This window comes from Buteo buteo, chromosome 23 (assembly GCF_964188355.1).
Source record: "Buteo buteo chromosome 23, bButBut1.hap1.1, whole genome shotgun sequence".
NCBI classification, from domain to species: Eukaryota; Metazoa; Chordata; class Aves; order Accipitriformes; family Accipitridae; genus Buteo; species Buteo buteo.
In genome coordinates, this window is record NC_134193.1 from 17,109,316 (window position 1) to 17,136,430 (window position 27,115).

A 27,115-nucleotide genomic window follows, 5' to 3' on the forward strand; every position below is an offset into this window, starting at 1 on the left:
TCCTATTGGCAAGGATTTACCAGCTCTTTGAACAGCTGAGCAAAAAGAAAGAATGAATGGTACCATCAAAGAAAATTGATGCTTGCTGGATTCCTGCAGGACTTCACTACAGTGATGGGGAAAGAGCCCAAGGGTAAAGAACTGGTCTGTCTTTGTTGGAAAAAGACTTTTAATTCTGGTAATTCCAAATTTTCTACGTAGCTCACTGAAAAGCGTAAAGATGCAATAGAGGCAGCTGGAACTATATTGGTTTTATTCTGGTGAAATCCTCTAGTCTGGCTGCACCATAAGCTTTTTACCCTGCTGATTTTGAAGAAAGGAACCATCTTGGTTTTACCTGTTCATGACAATCCTCTTGATGGAATATTACTGCATTTCTGAGGCTTCTGTTAGCTTGAAAGAAAGGACTGCCAATATAGGGAAAACAAAAGTATTCAAGTATCTATGCTGTTTTAAATACTAATAGACTATTTAATACCATTTAAATACTCATTATGGTTATTGTTGTTCTTGTGCTCCTTGTTTCTCATTAAATATGCTGTCACTTGTTGCTGATCATATCAAAGACTGCAGGAGAGGTGATAAGAGATCTAGCTGAAACTTTTGCTTACCTAATAACTGTGGCAGCTCCAACAGCAGCAATTTTGGCGAGAGTGCTGAGCTGCTTAAACCAGCTCTGGAGAACTGGCAAGCTGGCTTGGCTCCAAATGGTTTCAATAGGAACTCTCATTAAGGAGGAAATTAGGGTAATCGTGCCAGTCAAAAAGGCATTTGAAACACTTGTGCTTTGTCTGCTGCAGGGTTGTTCATGTTCCAGATGTCACTCCTGTACCTTTCATGCAGACATGGGATGGGCTTTGGCAGCCTCCAATGGAGTTTGCCAGAAGTGCAGTTTTCTTGCGGAGCTGGCAGGAGAAAATGTTGTTTAATAGTCTGCAAAAGAGCTCTTGGAGGGGAAGGAAGGGAAGGAAAAGGGGTTCATTTCCCAGCTTTGTTTGAGCACTTTCTACCTTCCTTATCTAAACTTACTGGAAGAGAAGGTATTTATAAAGATGACGTTCTTCTCTGACTTTTTTTGGGCATTATGTGGTGGGGGTGGTTTTCCTCTTGCTGAAAAGGTCTTTCTAAGCCTCAAAATAGGAGCACATCTGGAGTGGCAAAGAACTGGAAGACTCCTAAGGACAGACACTGATGAATGCGCCTGTAACCAAGAGGGTTGCCTCTCCAGTTTATGCAATCGGTTATCTTTTGTTATTTGCCGTGTTGTGTGCTGTAGTCTGCTGTTTATATTGCTCAAAACAATCCATACAACAGGAAAGCTGTGGTTTACTGTCATGTGTATGAACTAGAACAGCTTCTGAAGTCATCATGTGTGCGTAAGGTGGGGAGTGGAGAAGATGACGTGCTAAATTGCTAAAAAACAAACAAACAAAAAAACCTGGGAATGAGAAGTACATGACATCATGAATGACGGAGGTAACACAGAGGGACTTGAGGAGTGGGATGGGAGTGTGTGTAGAAGGCATGTTTCTCCAGGATTGCTGCCTCCCAGTGAGGGGTGAGGTGGGTGCTCATGAGATCGACTTACAGGCAGTATCTACAGCAGTTTTTTTTCCCACTGGTGACACATCTTCTTTAAAAACACTTCAGCTCCATCAGTTGGTGAGAGTCTGTTAACAGGAAGGAGGAACTACTTGATTATTTTGAGTTTTGCAGCATTGGAGGTTGATTGTTTCCACTCCACGTTTGTAGCCCAGTGATTAAAGTCTTTGGCAAAACTTAGCTGTTTAAACTACTGAATTCATATCGTCTTGTGTGCTGAGAAAAGCTTGAAAACAAGCTGTAAAAGCTCAGATGTTTTCCAGTGAAAACGCTGAATTCCCTTTTCATTACAAAAAAAAAAAAAAGGGAAGAAGACTTGAACAAGATGGGGAGGGATTTTTATCCAGAGTTTATTCCCTTACAGAATAGAGGACTTTATTTTTTTCAAACATCATCTTTTAAGATGTATTTTCAGTTGCTAGCAAATATATTTGGAAGTAAATACCTTCCCATGAGCATTTTGCACTCCTTCATTTTGTTGGGTTTTCTTTTGGCTAGGTGAGTGATGCATAAAACCGTCTCCATGATGTTATTTCTTTGTGGAGTGCTGCTGAAAGGATGTTTTCGGTGTTTCCCACAAGAGCCAACACATTTTTCTCTGGAGAGAAAAATCTTCCCCAGCGATTCCTGTGCGAAGGGAAGGATGTGTTGGCGGGGAGCGCCACCGCTGGGCTGGCACCTGTCCTTCACTCTCTTCTGCTTTTTAGATCTAGTTTCTGCATTTTCTCTGGTTTGAACTGTGGCTTTGCGTTTATCTATTTACACGCACATTTGGAGCCACAAGAGAGCGAACCGAGCAAGCGAAGGTGTAAAGTGCCAAAGAGCCGCTGTGAATGAAAATAGCAGATATATTCTCTATGAATTTTACCAAACCCTCACCCTTTAGTCTGATGTTTGCCATCTCCTGGGTCGCTGAAGTCCCTTTCAGGTAAGTGTGCTGAAGTGCTGGCAGGACTTGCTGACTGAGCAAAAAGGGCTCTGTAGGAGCCTGAATTGCCACTTTAAATTTGTTTCAAAACTTCTAGATCTTTTCATCCCACTTGAATCTTATTTTACCACCCTTATTTTACTACTGCATTTACCAGCTTAACTGCTCTATTTTTTTTAATCTGGGTTATTAATTAAAACAGTGATTCCTCCTTGGAGTTAAGAAGTGACTCAAACTTGTGATCGCACTTGAGCAGAATGCTTGTGCACTTTAAGTAGCAACAAGAGCCAAAGCAAAACTCTGCAGCCCTGAATGTCCCCGCCAGGAACAAACGGCCAGAAATAGGAACAAAATTCAATGGTCCGGCTGTCCAGTGCTTGCTGTTATCACATGCTGGGAAAAGGATCACGTGAAGAGGCGGGGAATCAGCCCTGCAGAGCCTGGGTGGCATCGTGGTGTTGCTGGTGGGATCCTGGGAGCTCTGCCCCGATGGCGTTTGTAACCCAGCATCAGATCCAAAAGGTAAGAAACCGCACTCCGGGAAGGAGCGTGTCTGTAATGCATGCAGGTGACACTACTTGTAAGATATGGTCACTGCTAGTTAACCTGTGATCAGGTCTAGCAAAGATCTGCTTTACGAATGCTTTATATTCTTTTCAGCTACTTGTATTACATTCATTTTGAGTGTGTGAGGACCCTGTTGTGGCTACAAACTCTCCCAGAGGGCACCTTGTCCCACAGAGCTCTTGGAGGAATTTCTCTTGTGCCCTTCTGTCTCTGCTGCTCAGCTCTCATCCATGAACTCGAAATCTGCCTGTCAAAGGATAATCTCCAGGGTATTCTATATAAAGAAACAGTAGCGCCAACAGCTTCATTTTGTAAGGGATTGTGTAGTGAACTGTGAAAAACCACCCAGGGATTTTTCCTTTAGAGAAAATACTTTCCAGCTTGTAAAGGAATCTCTCTCTTATTTGGCATATAGGTATGACTGTTCTCTTCATGTTAGCAGGCTTTGTAATCTAAGAGTCGCTGGTTGGACGTCTTAGATGAGATATCCTTAAACCACAAAGGCTCTAGTGGTGATATCTTCTCTGCTTTGTGGACTGAGGAGTGGAGATATGTTGTTCTTAACTGTGTGGAATCTGAGCTTATTAACAAATTATCTTTTTACAATAGAAACCCCTCCTGAAATTAAAAAATTAAGAGCGTGTTGTCCAGCTGCAGAGCTGAAGTTGGGATGCTTTTCACACTGAACTGAGGCACAGCAAAAGGCCAGAACCCGTCTCTTGCTTTGTGCTGCTTCCCCCAAGGAGTCTGGAGGAGAGCAGTCACCCCGTCTCTTCCAGTTCCGCGAGGATGGCTTCCTTGTCCTAGAGCATTTTTTCACTGCAGAGGAGTGTGACAGCATGAGGAATCAGATTCAAAGGATCATAGCAGAGATGGAAGTGCCACTGCACTGCCGCACCGAGTTCTCCACCAAAGAAGAGGAGCAGCTCCAGGCGCAGGTACTGAAAAGGGCAGGGTTGTCCTGGTCGGAGCACTGGAAGGAGAAAGGGAAAAGGCAAATAGCTGCTCAGGATTCACTCTGGGGGAACATGACTCTTCTAACTGAACATAACATTGTGAGAGGCATTTGCTCTCCAGCTTTCTACAAATGTTTGATGGTGGTCTTAGAAGGTGAAGGAGGAGAGGATGCGTGTGGCTCTGCTGTGCTTTCAGCCCCTATGCTATAGCCCCTGGTAGCCACAAGCAGCTCTCACAGATCACTTTGCACTTGTTCTGCAGACAGAAAATAGGTTATTTTCCAGGCAGGTAGCAAAAGAAAAGCAAGGGTAGCCTCTATGTGAGAGGTTCTTGTAAAGCCGTAATCAATGCCAAGACATTAGCATTGTAGAAAGCCTTTTTGAGTGATTTCTATTGACTCTGTTTTGTTTATGCTGCGGCTTGATGGGAAAAAGATGCAGGTGAGTATTAACGCTTTGACCGAAGGTTCGTTTATGTCTTTACAAGGATACTATCTTTACTGGGCTCTTATCCCTGGCAGGGTAGCTCGGATTATTTCCTAACCAGTGGAGACAAGATTAGATTCTTCTTTGAGAAAGGTGCTTTGGATGAGAGAGGTAAGCCCTGGCCTGAGTTAGCCACAGGGAGGGGACAGGAGAAGGCTGAATGAGGCATCAGGGGCCAGTTTCCAGCTCTAGGACAATTCCTGCTTTGCAAGCAATGTTAAATTCTGATTTTGTTTCATAGGTAACTTTCTAATTCCAAAGGAGAAATCCGTCAGCAAGATTGGCCATGGTATGTTTAAAGGATGGGGTTTTGAGAGGGATGGATGAAAGGGATGTGGTGTTTTCAGACACGAGGATTTCTCCAGACCTACTCACTATAAATATGCTTGGCCATCTGAGTTGAAACCCTTCTGAGCAGAGAAGTGACTTCTTTACTCTTCTGTTGCTTCTCTGTGCATCCTGGGGATGACTGCATCAAATGTTGCAAAGCTCTTCCCCTCTTGCCATTGTGGCCACACAGCTCCTGTCTTTGCAACCCCGGGCTGTTTTACTCTGGGTTTCTGCATGAAATTCTTCAATTTAATTTCTACGTGTTGGTCTGCCTTTCCCCATGTCGCTCTGTCACTGTCTCTGCAATTCTCTCTGTGCTGCCTCTCGCTCTGCTGTCAAAGGACTTAAAAATCTTCTGTTACGATCCTTTTCAAAAAACCCTTCTAGGAGGCTTTTCAGCTATGCATAGCACAGAGTCACTGACATGAGGAAGTTTGGACTTCAGCCCTTGTCTCTTTTATGTAAGAGACTGCTCTAACGAATTTACTACTGAAGAGTGGTCACATTTAGTACAGATCACACTGTGTCTTGTGTCCTGTGCAGTAGTGGGTTGCCAACACCGAAGCTGTCCTCCCTCCTTTGGTGTCACCAGCACCTTTTCTTTACCCTTACTAGTTTCACTTTGACCTATGTCCTCTCTCCCACTTACTGGACTTGCATTTTGATGTCTTGTTTTCAAACAACACATGGAAAACAAGAGCAGGATTCACTGCATCTCCAAACACATGAACTCTGTTCAGATTAAACGTCACTAAACTTGGAAATTCAGTACTGAGAGTTCTTGGTTCTGTGGTTTTCTCAGAAAAACACTCTCCCCCTCCCAGACCCCTGCCATTCTGTTATACTTCAGCTTTTCCCAGAGGAAGTGAAAACAACTGTAGATGCCTGCTGACTAAGCAATGTAACAATTCAAAAGGCTTCTCTAGACTAAATTTTTGTAATTACTCCTTTTGGTTGGGTCTTGCCTCATCCCTTGCTCGGGAGCAGCCCCTGCTGGACCCGGTCGTGTGTCCTCGTGACAAATTTGATCACGATGAGATGGAGGCATGATTCCAAGTCTTTGCTTCACAGTTTTGTCACAGCTGGGCTGTAGCAAGTGTCTGTGCACAAACAGCTCTGACCTGCAAGCTGTGGCCCTCTGCAAAGGGCACCAAAGATAAGCCCTAGATTGTTTTTGCAGTAATTACTTTTTTTTGGTAGGTCTTAAGAACTGTGTTTTAAAAGGGTGAATTCACCTATGTCCTTCAGGGTCATGTATAGTGGTTGTCGTATTAGCATTTGCATAATATAATACTTAATCACATAATACTGAATTTTTGTTCACTCTTATACGCTATTTTTTATATAGCTGCAGTTTGTGGCCAGTGAGTGATTATATTTTTGGTCTGTATAGCAGATTGTACAAATCTACAAGTGTTGAATCACCTTAGGTGTGATAAGCCATGTTTGCTCTTGGGAGGGATGAAAGTTTCTGGCTGCAATTTATCTTGCTTGGCTGTTGTCTCTGCAGCTCATCATTGAGAGCTGTCAAGCTCCCTTCTGTTAATGAAATCTTCAGTCTGAGCCTTTTCTTTCCCCATAGCTTTACATGCTTATGATCCTGTCTTCAAGCAAATCACCCACTCCTCCAAGGTGCAGGTGAGCTGTTACTGTTTCCTAGAATGCCCTGGGGAAAAAAAAATACGGAGTAGTTAATCTTAATTTTCTAGACTCCCAAGGATAGTAATTTTGTCTGTAAAAGGAAATTTAAATATTGTCGAATAATGCTTTATAGTGTGTGGAAAACAACAATCATAAATCTTGAAAAGTTTTCTTGCAGGAATTGGGAAGAAAACTAGGCCTTGAGAGACCAGTAGTTGTGCAAAGCATGTATATCTTCAAGGTACAGTAATTCAAGTCTTTTTGTCCCACCCCCCTGTTAGGTGGGAAGCTGTGAAACTCTTCACACATCACCTTTCTTTCCTTGCAGCAACCTGGCATTGGTGGTGAAGGTGAGATTCATATTATCTCTATATCACACTACACATAATACTCCTTTAGGAAAGGAATATTACCAGGAAAAAGGCTCAGAATCTGTGGTTTTGTGGTCTTAAGCCTGTGAGTTTTGTGGTCCAAACTTTCTTAGAATTATTAAAAAGCATCCATGTTTTCCAGAAATGGTTCTACATCATATGCAGCTTGAACAAAGAGCTACATTTGCAGCAGGCTGAAAGGTGGTATTTTTATGTAAGATTTAATATGTATGACAGATGTGTGGGCAGGGTAGGTCAGGTCAAGATGTCAGGGAGATGCAAGTCTGCTATCCTTCTAGTGGTACTGAATTCCTCAGGCATTAAAAGACATTAATGACTGTTTCGTCGCAGTGACCCCGCACCAGGATGCCACCTTCCTGCACACAGAGCCTCTGGGCAGAATCCTGGGGTTCTGGATTGCCCTGGAGGATGTCACGCTGGAGAACGGCTGCTTGTGGTTCATTCCTGGCTCTCACACCAGTAAGAGTCGTGGTGTTTGGTGTGTGCTGTGAAACGTGTGCCATCTTCTTGCTTAAGGGTGGAGGGTGACACGGACCGTGTTATGTTCTCTGCATTGCACAGTGCCTGCAGAACCACACTACTGTCCTTGTTTGTCGAAAGGACAACTTTCTTTACTGCAAAGATCTCCTCCTATGCTGTTTGTCAAATCCACAACCACATTTTTCAGCAGGTTAACTGCTTCACTTTGCTCTTGGCCACTAGTCCATCAGATGAGCCTAATATAACAATATTTTTTAATAAAACAAAAAAAGGTGGGATACATGACTGACACTGTTTAGTTTTAAATTGATACCTAGCTTAGAAACAAAGAATCCAGGGCACTGGGGAAAGGAAGGACAGTCTTCCTGAATTTTTATTTACTCCAGAATCTGTTAAGCTGAGGGCCATTAAAACTGCTCCTGAATCTTTTTTTTTCATTTCAGTATTATTTCAGAAGCTTCCCCTGCAAGATTCAGAGTCTTCCTTGCCAGGCCACTGAGATTTAAGACTTTAATGTAAAGAAGCTCTTAAACCACTGTGTCCTTTCTTCCTGTAGCAAAACAGGTCATTACTATATGTTGGTGCTCCTTCCACAGTTTTGACTGTAGCCTTGAAAATGTTTATCAAGTCTGATCTGGACTGCAAAGAGTAATAATCCTTGTTTTGCCTTCCAGAGCAGGAATACACTGAGAAATCACTCAATCACACTTTTTTTCTTTTCTTTTTTTTTTTTCCCCATCCATTCACAAAACTGTTTCTTTTCTAGGTTGCATCCCCTTCACAAAGACCCCCTTTTTTTGCTCTAGCCAATAAAATTTTTAGTCCCGACAGCCCTATGTAAGGGGAATAAAAATCCTCTTACACACAACTGTCAAATATTGGTCTGAATTTCAGTAAACAAGGAAAGCCTCCAAGTCTATGCAAGGATCACTTGGACACCATCCAAGCCACTGAAGAACAGTCAGTGTCCCAGGGGAACACACAGACAAAACCAGATCAGCACAGACTCACGTAATGGCCGTTGTGACGGATGGTAGTTGCTCTGTGTGTGTCACCACTGTTGAATTACCAGCAGTTTTCTGTTTTTCACTACCTCTAGGGCATGCTAATCAGCTTTAAACTGTGCTCACCTAAGCATTCACTCAGTGAGTGTAATCATAGTGCTCTTAAGATTTTAAGGCACTCATCCCTCATAAATTCTGGAGTCAGCTGCACTCTGATTGCAATTTATGTTCTTATAAAAAGGAGAAATGGACCAAAAGTTGGCTTTGCATAAGTGTATGATTATCTGTGTTACTTAAGGGCTATGTTGCAATGCACAGAAAGAGCCAGAAAGGCAAACAGAAGGTAGTTGTTTATCAGTTTTTCCCACAGCTGGAAAATCCTAAATCTTTGCTTAATAAAAAAACCCACCCAAGTTACTGAGGAAAAAATTGAATATAATAATAAAGTTCTTATCATTGCCAAGAGAAATGACAGATACTGTTTCTCTGCTGTGCAGAATGTAGCTAGCTGTTTCATTTTTATGTGTGTTTGCTTATTCTGTGGATTTGCAGATGGAATTAGCCGGAGAATGGTCCGTGCAGCTTCACGTACCTCAACACGTGTTGTAGAGTTTGTAGGGTCAGAGCCAGCCTACGATGACAGCCAGTTCAAACCTCTGCCTATAAGTAAAGGTAAAAACAACCCCCAAAGTCTGCTTTACAGCTCAAGAAAAAGAAGAGAGCTAAAATTGTATTTTAACACTTTCAACTTCCCTTATATTTTAAAACTGGCACTCACAATTTGAAAAAAAAGCAGTACAGATGTTTCTTTCAAACAGGTGGACTCATTCTTATCCATGGTGAAGTCGTCCATAAGAGTGAACTGAACAGCTCAGAGTCCTCTCGCCATGCATTCACCTTCCATGTGATGGAAGCCAAAGACACCAGCTGGAGCAAAGAGAACTGGTGAGGTTGCCATCCTAACAAGCAGCTGAGGAAACTAGACCCTTTTCAATGCAATAGCCAGGATAAACTTTTATTGGTGGTCTTGCATGTCACACAGTTCCTGTTGGTAGGACCTCAGTTAGCATTGATTTCATACCCGTAGAACTGGAATAGCCTCTGAGGTTTTGTTTTTACCTCTTCCTTGCTTCCTAGGCTCCAGCCAACTCCCGAACTGCCTTTTCCATCACTCTACACTTGAAGTTAGTGATTGGCTTCTGGAGTTAATAGCTGATCAATATTCCTTTCTGGTTGTTTGTTCATGTTCCTTTTAAACACAACTTTCACTAGATCAGCTCTCAAGATTAATTTGTCCTCTTCTCAGAACAAGGACCCTTGACACAGCTGAACACACCTGCATTAGACAGAGGCTTCTACTTCAGCATAAGCCCTATGACTATGAGAATAGTCGCCCAGTCCTTTTGGTAAGGAAACTTCTTCAGTCTTGAGAATAGACCATTGAAGATCATTGCACCTTGACTGGGACTAGTTAAGAAGTATTTCTTCTTGCAGATACTCAATATTTTCTTCTTTTTAAGTCAAGAGCTTGTCTAGTGCATTTCTTGGTTGTGACGATCCCAGCAATGCAGGTGAAAGTGTTGTGTGAAGATGGCTGACTTTTACCCTTAGGTCTCTGTCCTACTGTTTGAATAATAGTGATTAAACATAATCCTATTGTGGGCAAAATGAAGCAGGAAGTCTACTTTTATAATCAATCTTCTAAGTATTTCTAGCAAACTGCAGCTGAGTGTTTGATCTCCAGGTGTGTTGATTAAAAATATTACAGTTCTTAAAGAATCGTGTTGAAATTATGAAAACAAAAAACCCCAATCAAACTCCTAACATTTAAATAAAAAAAAGCAGAAATTCTCCTTTTCATCTCCCTCATCTTTTCTTTGAGGAAGACACAGTGTGACCTTGTCCCACCAGCTGGGGCCAGCGCTAAGTTGTCTGATGACCAGTTTGAACTCTCAACGTGCACGAGAACAGTTAATATCCCCAAAACCCCAACAAAACCAAACCAACTTAAAGCAAGGTGAAACCTAAGGAATGTTAAGAAAAGTAAGTTTTCCAAGGCAAGCTCAAGCCTGTATCCTAAACTGAACAGAAGCTGTGTAGATGCAATTTCACTGGCACGGGTGCAATGGGAACCCTGAGATATGAGCCCAGTATCATCGATGCACTAATTACATCGTAGTAACCTTAAGACTGCTTCAAGTCCTGGCAGAGAGAGCCCCAGTTCTTACTGACTCATCCCTTTCAAAAGTATATTGCCTGTCTCTGGTATTTGTTTGATGTGAAATTGTCAAATCTGGTTTCTTTATGGGAGGAAGTTTCCTTTCAGCCCTTTGGACTTTGCTGGTCAATGCAGAATAGGTTCAGTACAGCAAAGAATTCATCACAGAGGAATGATCAGGTGGCTGTAGTAGGAATTAGGAAGGTGGGTAATGGCAACAGCAGTAATGTCGAGTTCAAAGTTTCTGCAGGTACAACTGCTGCCTTCCCCTACCTTTTCGACAGTTTGAAAGCTGTGAGCAGGGCAGAGGGAAAGTGACTTCCTTCAACTCTGGTGCTATTTTATGACATTAGTGGTGAAGGCTGTGGCTCATGATGGAAGCAGCTAAAGCTTTTTCTGTATCTTTCCATTAGAAAAGTCAGTAATTTAGAATAGGACCTTTCTGCTGAAGAGTGATAGTTTGTCCTCTGATTATATGCACCACTACCTGCAATCTACAAAACCATCTAGTTCAAGTGCATAAATAAAAGCAAGAAACAGGATTTCCTGTTAAATGTGAGGGGAAACTCAGTCTAGCACAATTAATGAGTTTGTTTCCAACAAAGAGTATCTGACAATTTATTGTGTTATTAACCAAAACCAGCTCTGGACAATTTTGACATCCTCAGGAAAAGCAGTATGAAATCTCAGGCGCCCTGCCCAGGCAGGGGCGTAGATTGGGCAATGCTGCCTCTTAGCTGTTTGAGTCCTGGCTTGTTGTGGGGACAAATGCAATATTGGGTTCTGGGGCCAATTTTGCTGGCTCTGTCTGCTGGCCCAGAGCACTAGTTTCACTCTACCCCTGGTCTTATTCTCACTCCTAAGACACATTCTCAGGGCTAGGACTGCAGGACAGTATTGTGTAAGGTATCTTGGACTCACACAAAACTCTTCCCAAAAGTGAATAAAAGAAGTGTCAGAAGTTAACTTCATCCTGCAAACAAGAATTCTGAAATGCAAATCTCTGCTTGGACACTTCTCAGGGGAAGGGAAGAGGCAGGGAGGACGTGTTAACATGTTTTTGTTTTCATGGACACTCTGCAAATTGGTAAGCAGAGATTGTCAATACAGAAGTGTATTTTTAGGTGGGGTTTTTGGCCACAAAATGGTAGTTTTAATTAAATGGACAAAATTAAATGGCACTACTCAATTTGTTGATAGAAGCATTTTTATAAATTATTTGATTAAACATCTAGCTGAAAAAATGTGAAAAGTAGAAAACTGTAATAGTATTAGAAAAGTTTATTGACTTTAACATTTTTTTCTGCTTTCATGATTAATGTGTAATCAGTTTTACCTGTGACTTTGCTTAGTTTCCCCCCCCCTATATTGAATAGTATCCCAAATAAATTATAGATTAAAATCTTGAAAAAAAACCATTCTTGTTGCATAAACCTTCAGGGCTAAAACTACAACCCTCTTGTTAATACTGTTTGGAATACATGGCCTCTTCCTACATTCTCAAACCTCTCCCACCTGCTCTGGATAAACTTAGCTATTATAGCTACTGAGTTTGAAGTTGTGTTTGTGCATCACAGTGCAATAGTATGGCTCTTGTTGATGGTGACTGGATATATTTGGACAGTTGTACTCACTCTGTGTGGTCACCTTCATTACAAAACATGCTTTAAATGGTGCTTATACAGAAACAAGGAGTTCACATATTCAGTTTTACAAGATGGCAGGACTCAGTACAGCAAAACAAGTTTTGGCTCTGATACAATACAGAGGTGGCAACATCTGAGAGGCTTGCTTATTTATCTTTTTCCCTCTCATTGACTTACCTCTTCCTCCTCTACTTCCTTTGCCTCTGGGCACCCAGAAGAAACTTAAATTGGATTACTAAACACAAATGCTATTTTTATCAGTTGTGTTTGTGTTTCTGTGAGAACATAAAGCAACTCATGCTGTTTTAAATGGGGAAAAAACAAGACCAAACCAAACCCTTTATTTTAAATAGGTCTTTTTCATTTCTGTTTTTAACAATTTTATCATCTGCTGTACCAAAAACAGTGTTTAGATCAGCTTTGAGCTCTCATTACAGTGCATATTCTATTACCACTTTTCTCTAGAAAGGGGAAAAAACCTCTGTTCCTGGAAGTGCTTTTATGCCATAAACATTATCTGGAGGTAGAGAGGCAACAGCAGATTATCGATTTGGGTAGTATAAGCTTCCAAAAGAGAAACTAAGCTCACAGATGCCAGAATCCAGGCATAGCTGGAGTTCAGATTCACACTGCTGTCAAAGATCAGAATAAGAGCCACAGCAATGATCTGAGCAAAAATAGCTGTCATTGTCCCTTCAAAGGTCTTCTTTGTTCCTGGCCATTTGATTTCTCCCATTGTGCTGCCAAAAACGGAGGCAATAGTGTCTCCTACCCCTACTGCCAGTACCCCAGAGTAGGGGACCAGTGCTCCTGCCCCAGACAAGGTACCTTTAGGAGCACAAGATCTGGGGAACAACCACACTGGGAGGGACATGCCAAGGAGGAGATAAATATGAGTCAAGATTAGAGGTCCACTGTCTCTTTCATCCAAGAAGAGAGACAGCAAATGCCTAAGAGTTTGGCCAAATGGTTTGATCCTGAAGTACCGAATGTACTCTAAGAAGATAAACACTGCCAGACACAGAACTGCAGCAACGTAGAGAAGCTGGCGGTCATAAATTAGTCCAGGAACATAAGTAGCTACAACAATGAAATGGAAATATTTCCTGGTTATAGTCGAGGCCTGATGTTTTTTAGATTCAGATGATCTCTTAGCATTCTGGTAGAAAACTATGCCACATGCTGAAGCAGCCAAAAAGGTCCAATATACAAGAAGGTAAACTCTTGTCTGTGTCTGAAACAGAAATTGGAGTAGCCAGAATAAGGGGTTCCTCTGGATCAGTCGGTACAGCCAAGGCATGATGACCCCTAAGCCTAGCACTGCTGTCATCATGTGGAAAAACATGGAGGAGATCCACGTACCCGAATCCATGAAAATGAAGAGCACAGTGAAAAAAAGCCCAAGAAGAACAACTCCAACAACTGCTACCAGAAGGAAAAAGTCTATGGGATCACCTCTGCCCTCGATTACATTCAGTGAGCGTTTAATGAGCTGATTGAGAACAAAACTTATACCTCCGAGAACTAGCAATGCTTCTCCAGGAGTAAAACATCGAGGCAACAAGTACAGCAAGATCATACTGAGGTAGACAAAAATTAGAAGCACTTCTAGGACCTCTATCACTTCTGAAACAGTCAAAGAGTGCTTCATGGTATAGATAATTATACTGCCAGCAACACCAGTAAGTATGCAAGTGTTGGTTGGCACAGGTTTTGTGATGCCAACCGCTATTACAGACAGAAAGAGAGCAACCAGCATGCCAGTGGAAGCTACAACTATGCCAAAACGTTCGAAGTACACAATGCCAGCAGATTTGCACCTCTCCTTCATCGTTATCCCCAACAAGGGGATGACCATGCTAGCTGGCAGGAGGCCACTGTTCGCTGCTGTACGGAACTGGAATACAGCCCCACCCAGCTGGAGCAGACGGTCCCATTTGAATTGGGCATAAAAAGCCTGGATAGCGAGAGCGACGGCGCACCAGGAATACCGGTCCCACACCACTGCGTGCACAAAGAGAACGATGATGAACACTATCAGGGATTCCACGAGCACTGGCTTGTTTAACATGATTCCAGTCCAACGTGGCTCAAGCTTTCAAACTCTTTCTCAGGAGTCCCGATGTGCTCAATAATTGTCCATTATGAAGAATTCCCTTTCATGTTACTGCAATTCCTATTAAAAATAAAAAAGAGCAAACAATTAAAGCCACAACTAGAAAAGCTAAAGCTTTCACACAGCTGTTTTGTTCTTAAGCTCAATTTAAACTGATAGTTATGTGCCAGTTGTTAATGTTAACCCACAGGTGAATAAAAAAAAATATAGAACCAGTGAGGTAGTAGATCAGCCAAAACTGTCATCCCCTTTTGAGAATCGGAGAAGTCAGCCTGCAGTGACAGAAATGAACCACTGAGTGCTGGGGTATTCAGATACAGTTTTAAATATTTCTGTTGCAGTGTCTTTGAATGAAAATGTGAAGCAAACAAACCATAAATATTCCCAGAAGGCTTCATTGTGATGATGTGAGTTTGAAATATAATTAATTTAAAAGTTTAAAGGTAATTTTAGAACCTAATTTTATATGCAGTTTTCACTGTATTTTTACAGAATGTTCCTCCTTTATTAAATATTTATCTTCCCACTGCTGTGCAAAACCCCCTATGTACCTCTCTCCTTCTGTCACTGGTGTTATGATTGAATACTTCCCATTAGTGTAGTAGGTGTTTTATAATGCTATATAGTATTTAGAATAGAAGTAGGAAAGAAAACATCACAATCACTTAAAAAAATTGTCAAATGGCATACTTTATCTAATTTTGATCTATTAGCAGAACTGTCAAGATAAGCTAAGTTGGAGATCTGAGCACAGAAAAATTAAGTGAACACACCTCATCTTGCCTGTAGCTGTGAGAGGATGTTTATCACATCCTTAATATTAAGCAGCCTAATTTGTTTTGCTTCTACAGCACTGCTGGGTCATATTTGTTACAAAGATATCTATTCTGAAATACGCTTCTAGACCATCTTGATGTATTGGCAATATTCCGTTTAACTCTAGGATGTGTTGTAGCCATATGATTTAATTATTATACAGCTTCATAGGTGAGTAAATGAGTCTGATTTATTCTTCCTTATTTTTAAAGAAAGGTATTGGCTTCATTTCTCTTTAACACATGGCACGGCCTCTTCCCTGTCGGCTTTCTTGACTCTTGTTTTCCAAGCGAGAACCTTGCATGCCTGTTCTACACAGACTCTAGATCTGTATAAATAAGTGAAGTATTTTAATGTTAGTCAGTCATTAATGACACTAGACAAATACTAGCAAGTCTCATCCCAAAACCGCATCATTACTTTATAAGTGATTTGTTTAACTAACCTCTGGTACGATTTATTTTCCTCAAATTCCTCAAGAGTAAGTAAACCCTGTAAGACATTCTTGATCATGATCTAAAGCTGTCATTGTTTTCTACATCCCCTCACTCCCTTGTCTTACTAAGACTTAGTGCATTTACAGCTCTTCACCTTCGCTCAGTCAAGGCTCACAGCCAATGACAGCTGCATTGCAAACTAAACTCCTTTAAACTTTTGGACTATAAGATAAATAGTTGAGATAATCAGCAATGCACACAATTACTCTATAGGTTAAATCATATCTTATCTTCTTTGAAGTACTGTGGGCGTTCACAATGTTGTGAAATTCTCACCAGCATTTATTGCTTTCTGGCAACCTTTGTTTCTCCTTATCCATAATCTGATGTTAAGTCTTAGCCATACGTAAGCCAATGCCAGTACACTAACATCTCTTTTGCGTTCTTTGAAGGTATCAGTTTCTGTATGTCTTTTGGCAATAGAATGGCTGATCCAGTTGTATGTATCCCTGCTGTGTAAGATATCTCCAGCTGAAACTCTGGATGGCTTCATCCTTTCTGGCCCACCCTTAGCAGTAAACCCTTATTAAATTCTGCTCCCCCAGTCTCATTACTAATATATACATTAGCCATTAGCTCCCTCATGGAAGGCTAGAAGTTTATTTAAAGTTTTGGCTTGGGTTTTCATCCAGTGTTGAATGGTGTCACCAGATTATAAAGCTGATAGAGATCTTAGCAGTAATATTACTGGGTAACTATTAAAGTTTGTACCATCAAACTCCCTTACACTGTGGGTCTGGAGCAGTTTAGTTATTTATGACTTTGTATTGAAAACTCACAATTATTACTAGATTGCTTTTTGGCATCCTTATTCACATAGGCTGAAATACTTGATTGCCAAACAACTTCATTGCATTTACTGTTGCTATACAGCTAGATCAGGCCAAGTACAATCTTTTTGCCATCACAATTCATTTTTAAACAGAACAGGAGAAGAATTAATCATATAGTCAATAAAACAGAACTGGCATGGGCAATATCTACCTACAACCAATAATGGTTTTGGGGTCCCACTCCTTGTTGTTTCTGAGCACAGGGGAGGGGGAAGCTTAAGGCTTATTTGAGAAGAGGCAGGGTAAACACCACACGCTAGCCAAAGCTTGAAAAAGACCTCCCACTCAGTCTGGCAACTTTAAGGTTGCAACCCAGCTCTTGCATCAATAATGACAGCTTCCCCCAGCAGGCAGCCCGCCAGCTGGCCTATAAGACAAGGAAGAATTTCACCATGTGAAACGCAGGTCTCCTACTCTATTGCAGCAGCTTTGAAAGCCGGTGACCTGTGAATTTGCAACACGATGTCTTTCACTGCTGAATTGTTTCATTTTTCTTGTGCCTGCTGCGATTCCCTCCTCCACACCTTCTTTCACGTAACGTGAAGCTCCTCAGCACTCCTGCTCTCTCACACACCGAATGGGACCCATCGCCCCCAGTTTCAAGCCAGACTAAGCGTTTTCTGCCCGTTTCGCGATCAGCATCCCGGCTGCTCTGCGTAGGGATGCTTCCCCCTGACGTGCTCCCAAACGCCCGGTAGCCCTCTCCTCGCTGCGCCACCTGCCGCCTCCCTCTCTTACCTGTGTCCCCCGCAGCGCTGCGGGCTCCCCTTGCCCTCTCCTTCCACGCCGCCCTCCGCCTCCTCTTCCCCTCAGCCGCGGCACCCCGCAGCCCAGCCGTCATTACTAGGAAGCTGCCCCAGGGCACGGGCCGCAGCAGGGATGGCGGACCTGCGTTAGCCCCTGGAAGGTCTCGGAGCCGCTCGGAAGCTCTGCCCGGGAAAGCCCCGGGTCCCGCCGAGGAGCTGCGCCCTTCCCCGACCGCCCCCCCCCCGCCCCGCAAACCCGGGAGCGGAGCGCGGACCCACCTCACGGGACGCCGCCATCTTGGCGCTGCCGCCTGTCACATGACCCAAAACGCCAGGTTGGGGGCCGGAGGCGGAGCGGTGGCCCCCCATCACGTGACACCGGCGCTGGGGAGAAGGAGGGGGGAACGACTCTGCGCGGCGGGTCACGTGAGAGGGGAGCGAAGATGGCGGCGGGCGGGCTGTGCGCGAGGTGCGGGAACGCGGCGGCTGCTCCGGCGGGCGGGGGGTGGGGAGAGGGGGGGAAGGTGGGGGCGGCCCCGTCCCTCGCTGCGCGCGGACCCCCCTCCGCGGGGCGGGGGGGGGTGGCGGAGAGGGGGTCGCGGGGGGGGGGGGGAGCGGGTTGGGGAGGGTTAACGGCAGCGGGGCCCGCGCCGGCCTGGCCCCGCCCCTCGCGCGCGCAGCGAGGCCCCGCCCCGTCCCTCGCTGAGGGGCCCCTCGGGGACCCTCCAGGCGGCCAAATTTCGGTGTCAGGAGCGACTGTTTGGTGGTTTTGCCTTTCTTTTATTCTGCCGTATTGTGAAAGGTGGAACGCTCAGCAGCGCTCTTTAAAAGCTTCTGCGAAGCTGAAGTCTCGATTTCGGCTGAGATCTCGGAGGTGCCTGTCAGACCTCCTGCCAGCCCCAGAGCTGCTCGGAAGAGCAGGGGGTCGGCTTTCACCGTTTGGGGAACTCTTTGTAAATACGAAAATCAAAATAGAGATGTGGAAGATGTGTAAAGGAAGCTATTCAGTGAGTCCCGGGTTCAGTGGTCGCTTCAGATCGGTGCCTTCTTTTGTCCTGAGCATGTTTTTTGACATTTATTGTAACGTTTTTATGCTCTGCAGTGTTCCTAGATGTCTGATTTTTATTAAAATAATGTCTATAAGCCCTAATGGGGACACAAACACCAGTGTTACATGTGATCGCATAAAGAGAGCTTTCCTTCCGTAGCTGTCTTGGAGTCTAATTAATGAACTGGCAACAAACTATGGTCTGTTTTATTCACAGAAGAGGTTAGGAGGGAATGAGAAGTAGAAATGTTGGCTCTGCTAGGCTGGTGCTCAGTTCCACAAAGCGATTCTTCTCATGGTAAAATTGTATGGCCTTTTGGTGCTCTGTGTGGGTTGGAGAGGTTGCACCCACAGCTGACCAAGTCAGGAGAGGTTTGTTAGCTTGTTATACACAGGGAGGTGCACCTAACTATCGAGGAATTAGCAGGTAGAAATTATGTTGATAGGTGTACTGGAAATAATGATTCTTGTCATTCATTTAAGTGGCACCATGTGTCAGAAGTTGCAGATGACTTTCACTGCCATAGTGAGTTATTTTGATGATGCTATTCTAAAAACAAGTTAATGAGTATTCTTGCTTTTGTAGAGAGGCTTTGTATAGGGAGCTGTGAAGTTTAACTCCCGATTTGTATTGTGTTGCTAACAAATAATCATTTGTCTAAGTTCCTGAAATGCTCTTTTTGGCAGACATCTTTTTTCAGAGCTGTTGTAGGGAGACCCATTTTTCTGGGTGCATGTGCCAGGGTCAGGATTTGATCTGTCATACCTTGTAGTGCAGGTTGGCTTTTCTACAGAGTTCTCAGAAAGAAACAAGAAGCCCAGGGTAAATGTGGCAGTCATTCTACCTTATGTAAAGTGTTGCCATTTTTCACTTCACCCAGTTTTATGTTCCACTTAGAGTGAAGGATGAAACTGTTATGGAATAGTTTGTTTGGGGGAGAGCACTGAATGTAACTGAATAAAATATTGCTCTATACTTTAATTAGGTTTCTTTTTACTAACCTCTAATGTCCAAGTAGCAAAATCAAATTGAGTTGGTAAACTGATAAAAATGTGATGCTTCTTTGATATGAGTTTGCAAGCCTTGCTGTATCAGTCTTTCCTGGGTTCTTCCAGGACATCTGAAACTGGTCAGCTAAAAACTAATGTTCCTTAAATAATTTTTCTTATATCTTACAATGCAATGTGACCTGCTCTGAGTTAATTGCAGGTTTGAAAAGGTGTAAGCTAAATGGAAGCCTGATATAGTGTTAATCATTAAAATACTCACCACCTTTTCCCTTTGTTTACAGGAGCAGCAGAGAATTATGGACAATTCTTCTGGGCAGATCAGCTTTAAGAGAACCAGTAAGTCCATGTCTTGCTAAGCAGGTTTGTCCATCACTGAATGGACTCCATAGTCAAATATATCATTTGTACATCTCTTTGAATATTAGTGAAAATATGTTTTGCTGCTTTTCCCTCTTCCTCAGTGCAATTTTTGTTCCTCTGTTTCCACTACTTGTTCATTCTTCCACTCCTTGTTTATAGTTGCTTCATGAACTACCTGGAAGGGCGTATGTGAAAAGGTCATTCCCTTTCTGGAGCGGATACAAATGCTACTTTCTAGACTGGCTGGCCTGGGGTATTCATGAGTGGCACAGCCTGCTTCCTTATTTTCAGGGACAGAGCCCGTGCTTTCAAGAATTGGCCCAGAGGTTGGAAATCCAAATGTTTCTGTACCCAGTCCATTGCCTCCTATTTCTTCTTCCTTTCTGTGATTAGGCAAGGCAGCGAGCTGTCTCATACAATAATGTGCCTTGAATCAGTCTGATTCATAGATTCTTGTCTTGTGGTGTTCCTGTTTCTCTGTGGTGGTGGAATTCCTTTGCTTTGCTTAAATTTAACAAATCTGATACTCAGCAGTGTACATTGAGGAACCTGTTCAGTAGTATTTGGTTCTTTTTTTAGGCACAGATTGCAGCAGAATTGAACAAGCACTGGCAGAGATTGTTAGAGGGACTTTCATACTATAAACCGCCAAGGTATTGTAATTGCCTGATTTTAGAAATTAACCTCTAAAATGGGGTCTCCTAATAAGTAGAGGAGCATGTTGAATATTTGTACCTGATTACATAAAAATAGATATTTACTCTCTTACATGACTAGAGGTTTCAGGAGAGGAGTAGCAAGAGAAAGTACTTAATCCACATGAAATACATGGGGCATGAAATACAGACCAGAAAGAAATAACAGCAGTTTCTGCTGTCATTACTAACATTAGGTAGCTCCTAACCCTTGCCCCCGCTGAGCTGCAGCAATCGCGTGCAAGTACGTGGCCTGTGGAGAAGTGACTCCTCTTGGCACTCAGTTATCCCAGAAAGGTATCCAGATTCCCTCACTGGAAACGGTGGAATGAATATAGCTTGCATTTATTATAGTAATAAGATTGTGAACAATGTTGAGTTTTATCTGCTGGGAAGGTTACAGAATATTGTTGTATGAAATATTGAAAGGCTATTGAGGAAAAAGCAAATCTTCAGTTTAAACTGATAAAACTGAGGACTTTGAAATTAAGCCTATTTAGTTCATTCCTTGGGATTGCTGCATTTTTAATGACTAAAATTTCTTTTTTCTTTAGTACGACTTCAGCAGAAAAAATAAAAGCTGATAAAGATGTAGCTGTTCCACTAAAAGAATTGGGTCTGAGGGTCAGCAAGTTTTTGGTAAGTGAAGGTGCTATCTGATTAGTTTTATCCCTGTACTTGGAATGCATTGTTACTGGGATTCTGATATTTAAGTAAGCTTCTTGATGTTGAATAGAGGCAAACTTAAGTTCCTTTCAGTTCAAAATAATCTAGAGAATGTTAGAAGTACATGTTGAAGCTGTAGGTCAAAATTTTCAAAAGTTATTAGTGATCTCGAGGTGCTTTTCTTTTTCTGGTTAACATCCCTTTCTGCTGCAAAGGGCCCTGCTTTTCAGAAGCAGTCACTCGCTTTTGGTCTTTCTTGGGTTCTTTCAAGACACCTGAAACTGCTCACCTAAAAACTGATGTCCCTTAAATCAGTTGCCATGTTTCAAAATACTGTCAGTTTACCTGCAAAGTTATGTTCCTTCAAGCCAGAAGTTTAGAATTCAGTGACTGCTGGTGATACCTTTATTTAAATGACTGTTATGCTCCTTTTGCTGAAGTTAAACTGGATACATCTAAGTGACATCAGAGCTTACCTATTTTGCTTTAAACAGTAGCGCTGACTAAAGCAAGCATCTGCCTGATGCAAAGATTTTCTTTTGGCATATTTTGGAAATTACTTGTTTTGAAGAGAAGAGCTGCCTGAATATTTGGAGAGAATCTTCATCTTTAATGAATTCAGTTGCCTTCTATTCATTTCAGAGCATCTCTTTTTTTTTTCCTCCCCCCCAGGGTCTGGATGAAGAGCAGAGTGTGCAGTTGTTACAGTGTTATCTTCAAGAGGATTACAGAGGAACAAGGGACTCCCTGAAGGTCCATAGCTCCCATTTGTGTTCTATTTACTTCACATTTCTCCTTAATACCAGTAGTTGTTTGATGCATATGGTCACATGTGAGTCTGAGTTCTGATTTGGAAATGGCTTTGTAGCTTTTCTTCTCTGAACCTACAATGCTCAAGTGCTGCTTTAAGGAAATGGGATAGCAGATATCCAGGGCTAATTTTTGAGTACCTCTTCCTGCTTGAGTCTCTCTGCAGGAACTCAGCTCCTCTCTCTATCGCAGCAATACAGGAAAACTACAGATCTGTGAAGGAGTGAGTGGAGATGAAGAACAAATACGTAGTTAAAAATGAGCGTTTTGGCTTTGTGCTTTTGGAATCTGTCTTTGCAAAAGAAATGGAAAGAAAAATTGTCTTTTGTTTATTTCAGTCTTTTTTTTGTGAATATGTATTTTGTCAGTAGGTATTTCTGCAGTAGATACTTCTTTATTTTGTTATGTTTTGCTTACAGACAGTTCTTCAGGATGAAAGGCAGAGTCAGGCTCTGATGCTGAAGGTTAGTTATTTCCATTTGTATTTTCTGTCGAAAAGGTCTGCTGGCAGAGAACCAATTTTATTTCTGTAGATCTAGAAAATCTTAGAATTCCTTCATATAAAGAACAAATTTTAGAAGATGCTTCTGAAATAGAGGGATGTGCATATAGATTTGAACAGTGTTAGTAGTTGTTACAGAAAGGAAATTATAGGCTTCAGGGAATTTAGCTGGGCAGACGTACGCTCCCATGTTTTCCAAACCTTATAGGTTTATATGTTATGGTCTGAAGTGGTAACTCTGAAATGGAGACTGATGATCATATCTGACAGAGGATAATAGGGATAAGGAATCAGATCATCTCTCTCTGTCTTTTTGCCTTTCTTTTCCAAGTTTTCTCACTTAGCAGTGTAATTATAGACATGTCCCTATGGGCATGTTTTATTGAGTTCTCTAAAGTTAATTAAGTATTTTTTTTCAGATAACTTACTAACTGCTTAGTTGAAACTCCATCTGTAGTGATGTTTGAGCACTGTATATTCTTGTGATGAAGGCCTTGGCAGCGTATGGGAAAGGAAAGTGTATGGGAGTTAGACACAATACCAAATTGATAGTGATCACACTATATATTCACAGCTTGCTGACTATTACTATGAAGAGAGGATCTGCATTCTGCGCTGTGTCCTCCATCTACTCACTTATTTTCAGGATGAGAGGCACCCTTACACAGTGAGTACAGGAACCTTTTCCTGGCTGTGATGTCATTGAAATAAGCTAAATATTTAAGTTGTGTAGTAATTGTCCACTTGTGATTGTGAAAAGCACATGAGTGTGTATGTGAGAAGTTCATTTATTTATTTGTTTATTTAAGGCACAATACTTCCAGTGTGTTGAAAAGTTGGACAAGGAACTAGTTCCTAATTACCGGAAACAGTTTGAAGCACTGTACAAAGCAGAAGCTCCTACATGGGAAACACATGGAAATCTCATGGTATTTTGGTTTTTGCTATTATTTATCAAACTTACAAAGTCTTTCCTTATATGTAGTGTATTGGAAAATGTGTATGTGCAGATGCAGTTAAAAAGGATGTTTCTTCTGATCCAAGAAACCTAACATTTTTTTTCTCTCTAACAGAACACACTTTTGCTAAGAAACAGAGTGCTGCATGAAATGTATTGTTACTTGTAATAAATCCATTAATAGCCCTAGGCTAACAGATCCATTTATATGTAGTTGTTCATAATCTCTCTTCATCAGCACACTCTGTATTTATAGTGGCTTTCCTTGCCATTGATAAAAACAGCTGGCTACACTAGCTGTTGAAATGCTTCAACACTTCTTAGTTGCTTTGACTGACCTGTGAACTTCGACATATGATGGTGAAACTTTTTCTTCTGCAGACAGAACGTCAGGTTTCCCGTTGGTTTGTGCAATGCCTCCGTGAACAGTCCATGCTCCTGGAAGTCATCTTCCTCTACTATGCATACTTTGAAATGGCACCTGATGAGCTTCTGGCATTTGCAAAGATGTTCAAAGAACAGGGATTTGGCACTAGACAAACCAACAGACATTTGGTAGATGAGAGCATGGATCACTTAGTGGATCGTATTGGGTAAGCATCATGTATATTTGTGAAGTGTACAGAGCAAAACAATTGTTTTCCTCAGGAGAAAAGCATTTATATTTCTTGCTGCTGCCTCTTAAAATCACCACTATTTCAAGGTAAGCTTATTGTGTTGAAGGCAGAATAGCTTTTCTGATCACATTAGAGGTTTGTGGCAAAATGAAGGTGTGATTGCAAAGTAGAGAGGTATCCGTATACCAGCTTTAATCTAGTACATAATTTTGCCTCTCGTAAGAATGGCAATGAAGACACAGTGCCACTCCTTAGATGGTCTAGTGGTAAAGTGAAATTGCGTCTTCACAGTCCTGTGCTGGTAGTCTGGCTGCTACCTGTATGGAGGCTAGTACTTTTTCTCTGACCTGTATTGTTAAGTGTGTTGCCTAAGTTGAAGCTATTGTGGGTCTGCTTACAAATGGCAGTAATGTCTTCATTTTGCTGCGTGGGACATAACTCGAGCTGCAGCTAGGGGGAATGAAAATCCTGCCTGGTGGCAGAGAGTTACAAAGGTGGAATAGCTATCTTCAAATTTCAGTGACTTTTTTTGTCTGTTCAACCAGAAATGGTAGTTCTGAAGATTGTAATCTGTCATATACTAGCATTTTGAGACAAAATTGGGATTACCTGCTGTTAATTTAATGTGATTTCTTATTGCTTCAAAGAACTGAACAAAAGTAAACTAAAGGTTGTTTTTTGACAACTTATAATTTTAAAAAAACACCTGAATTCTTAAATAAGGTTTCTGACCTACTTGTTTTTATTCTTTTCCTGCTTGTAGCTACTTTAGTGCTCTTATTCTGGTGGAAGGCATGGAAATTGACTCCCTCCATGAGCGTGCTTTGGATGACAGGACGGAGGAGCACAAGTTAGCCAATAATGAGCGCATCCACCAGGTAAAGCACTGGCAGAGTAGCCCCTCATCAGGTCTAACAATACAGAAATTACTGTGATTACCCAAGCAGTGCTGTTTAAAGATTATGTCTGTAAGTTTCTGATCCTTGAGTTTGTTGACCAAGTGTAGGAACTAGCATCCACGTAACATTCTGGGGCAAATAAGAACAAAATTAATTCCTCTCCCCCTTATATTTCCTTGGTTATCCTGGGCCTTTCTCTAAAGAAAGATGTGTGCAAAGAAATAGGCATTGTGAAGTTTCCAGAAGGCAATGAAACAAAAGATTTGTAGTGTCAGTGCTTTTAGGACAGAGAACATCTGAGGTTAGACCAACTATAAGTCAGTAAACCATGCAGAAAAACAGACTGAGGCTGCAAGTATATAATTTGGTCAGCTGTATGTTTGAAATAATTATCTGCAAGGGAAAGGTGACTGTTAGCAAGAAGACACAATCAGCTATATACATGCCAAGTATGAACTTCTTTCAGAAGATCTCAGTTATTTTGCTTTTCTCTTGTCTCTGCGCAGGAGATGGACAATCAGCTGCTGCAGTTAGGGGATGTTTCACATCATGCTCCGGTGCTTTTGGCCTGGGCTCTCCTCCGTCACACTGTAAACCCAGAGGAGTCAACAAACATCATCAGGAGAATGGGCAGCACTGCTATCCAGCTGAATGTTTTCCAGTATCTGACAAAGCTTCTGCGATCGCTGAGCAGTGGGGGGAAGAATGTGAGTTTCTTATAATTGTATGTGTAAGCTCTTGAAGGTTTTTAACTGCTACTGATTTAAAGGTGTGATGGGAAGTGGATGATTTTGAACCAATGTTCTTTTAAACTAAATCTGGTTTTAAGCAGAGTATGCAGTAAAGCATGTTTTATCATCTTACCTTCTTTCAGTGAGAAATCAAGCTGAAATTAAACAGATTTTTATGCCCAAAGAATAAAAAAAAAATTTCATAAGTTGAGGAACTACATCTCTTTTGAGCAGAATAGATTGCATTTAATCGCATTTGTTGATTTGCCTCCGGAAGCGTACTTGCCATTGTAGATCTCGAGCATTAGATGTTTTAACTCTGCACTATTCTCTGTATATGGTTTCATTAGACAATACCGTGTATGAGGGTAAACTACTTTGTAGGCAGAAACCAGTGAAAGCAAATCCTTTTGATTTCTGTGAACACTGAGTGCTTCTTTTTTTGATGTTTGAAATATATTTCTAATGATAATAGTAGTGGCAAGATTTCTCATTTTGGTGAAATATTTCATGTTAATGTGCAGCTTAACTAGCGACTGCTTCCTGTTTTGCTGCCCCTCTGCTGACTGCAGCAAGGTTGTATGAAAAAGGCAGTTGCTCAGTTTGTAAAGCAGACTGAGTACAGTTACAGTGTGTTCTGTAATTCATAGTCTTTCCTATAATGGCCTTGTGTATTCTTTCTTTCCAGTGTACTGCCAGCACAGCTTGCATGTGTATTTATGGACTTCTTTCCTTTGTCCTGACATCACTGGAATTACATACATTGGGCAATCAGCAGGTAAGCATCCAAGGCTCATTGCATCTTGTTACCTAATTTAAAATAACCTGCCATAACTGATGTTAATTACTTTTGTTAAATTATAATCCTGCATTTGAGACTGCAAACTTTATGTGACTTAGATAGATCTAAGAGAGTAATTTGCTGGTTTTCCTACTGCATTTACACAATGCAAACTTAGTAAACACCTCTGCAGATTGCCTGATAATAATGAAAGAGCATATCTTGCACTTGAAGTCCTACGGATTTTACACTAATTGTTGATGCGTTATTTCCAAAGCAATGAAAATAATACATACTCCATTTCCAAGTTTGAGAAGACATCATATAGCCCTTTGTAGATACAGTGGACATATTTGTCCTGGCCAGTCCGTTCATGGTGAGGAGCACGGCTTTAGGCTGGCTATGTGTTCTGGGTTTGGGTGTGTTGGGTGTTTCTTTCTGTTTTGACTAGAGGAAGTAGTTACCTTGGCTAGTAACATGGAAACTTAAATTCCAAAGATGTGGCAGAACTTGGTTGGGATGAAATCCCCTGTGTAAAGTAACTTATTTTCTCTGTCCTTTCTTCCTTTGAAGGATATAATTGATGCTGCATGTGAAGTTCTGGCAGCTTCCAGCATTCCTCAGCTCTTCTGGAAGACAGTGAGTGTATTGGCAACTTCTTTGACCTACCTTGCTTATAGCTGAAACCCGATAAAAGATCGTCTTTTAGGAAAGAAACAGACTGATTGTATTTAGTTAGTTAGTTTCTAGGAGGGCCTGAGGAGCTAGCGTTTGTTCGT

At 41.8% G+C, this 27,115-nt stretch overlaps 3 protein-coding genes across 9 annotated transcripts in view; 2 read left to right on the forward strand and 1 right to left on the reverse strand.

Annotated features, from left to right (window-relative positions):
* The first annotated feature begins 2,382 nt into the window (after positions 1-2,382).
* Positions 2,383-10,606, forward strand: PHYHD1 (phytanoyl-CoA dioxygenase domain containing 1). 4 transcript variants are annotated; one of them, XM_075055413.1, is made up of 11 exons: positions 2,383-3,052; positions 3,707-4,035; positions 4,575-4,650; positions 4,781-4,828; positions 6,452-6,507; positions 6,689-6,751; positions 6,839-6,860; positions 7,233-7,361; positions 8,939-9,058; positions 9,205-9,331; positions 9,524-10,606. In XM_075055413.1, exons 2-11 carry the CDS (start codon positions 3,937-3,939, stop codon positions 9,567-9,569), a joined length of 786 nt encoding a protein of 261 aa, XP_074911514.1. In that variant the 5' UTR covers positions 2,383-3,052; positions 3,707-3,936; the 3' UTR covers positions 9,570-10,606. The 4 variants fall into 4 exon arrangements, with proteins under 4 accessions (XP_074911514.1, XP_074911515.1, XP_074911516.1 ...); XM_075055414.1 differs by having other exon boundaries at positions 3,749-4,035; XM_075055415.1 differs by having other exon boundaries at positions 2,909-3,052; positions 3,877-4,035.
* A 195-nt stretch (positions 10,607-10,801) lies between these two features.
* Positions 10,802-17,591, reverse strand: DOLK (dolichol kinase). 3 transcript variants are annotated; one of them, XM_075055408.1, is made up of 2 exons: positions 17,538-17,591; positions 10,802-14,426 (listed from the first exon to the last, which is right to left on the reverse strand). In XM_075055408.1, the coding sequence occupies exon 2, from the start codon at positions 14,319-14,321 to the stop codon at positions 12,750-12,752; it is 1,572 nt and encodes a 523-aa protein (XP_074911509.1). In that variant the 5' UTR covers positions 14,322-14,426; positions 17,538-17,591; the 3' UTR covers positions 10,802-12,749. The 3 variants fall into 3 exon arrangements, with proteins under 3 accessions (XP_074911509.1, XP_074911510.1, XP_074911511.1); XM_075055409.1 differs by lacking the exon at positions 17,538-17,591 and adding an exon at positions 17,251-17,495; XM_075055410.1 differs by lacking the exon at positions 17,538-17,591 and adding an exon at positions 15,140-17,225.
* Positions 17,592-17,652: 61 nt separating this feature from the next.
* Positions 17,653-27,115, forward strand: part of NUP188 (nucleoporin 188) — a 30,120-nt gene continuing 20,657 nt past the window's right edge. For both annotated transcript variants that reach the window (XM_075055292.1, XM_075055293.1), the window contains exons 1-13: positions 17,653-17,727; positions 19,599-19,653; positions 20,257-20,330; positions 20,927-21,011; positions 21,711-21,791; positions 22,268-22,312; positions 22,925-23,017; positions 23,160-23,279; positions 23,690-23,901; positions 24,689-24,803; positions 25,331-25,531; positions 26,244-26,333; positions 26,910-26,975. In XM_075055292.1, the coding sequence (XP_074911393.1) occupies positions 17,702-17,727; positions 19,599-19,653; positions 20,257-20,330; positions 20,927-21,011; positions 21,711-21,791; positions 22,268-22,312; positions 22,925-23,017; positions 23,160-23,279; positions 23,690-23,901; positions 24,689-24,803; positions 25,331-25,531; positions 26,244-26,333; positions 26,910-26,975 (1,263 nt within the window). In that variant the 5' untranslated portion in view covers positions 17,653-17,701. The remainder of the gene's footprint in view (positions 17,728-19,598; positions 19,654-20,256; positions 20,331-20,926; positions 21,012-21,710; positions 21,792-22,267; positions 22,313-22,924; positions 23,018-23,159; positions 23,280-23,689; positions 23,902-24,688; positions 24,804-25,330; positions 25,532-26,243; positions 26,334-26,909; positions 26,976-27,115) is intronic.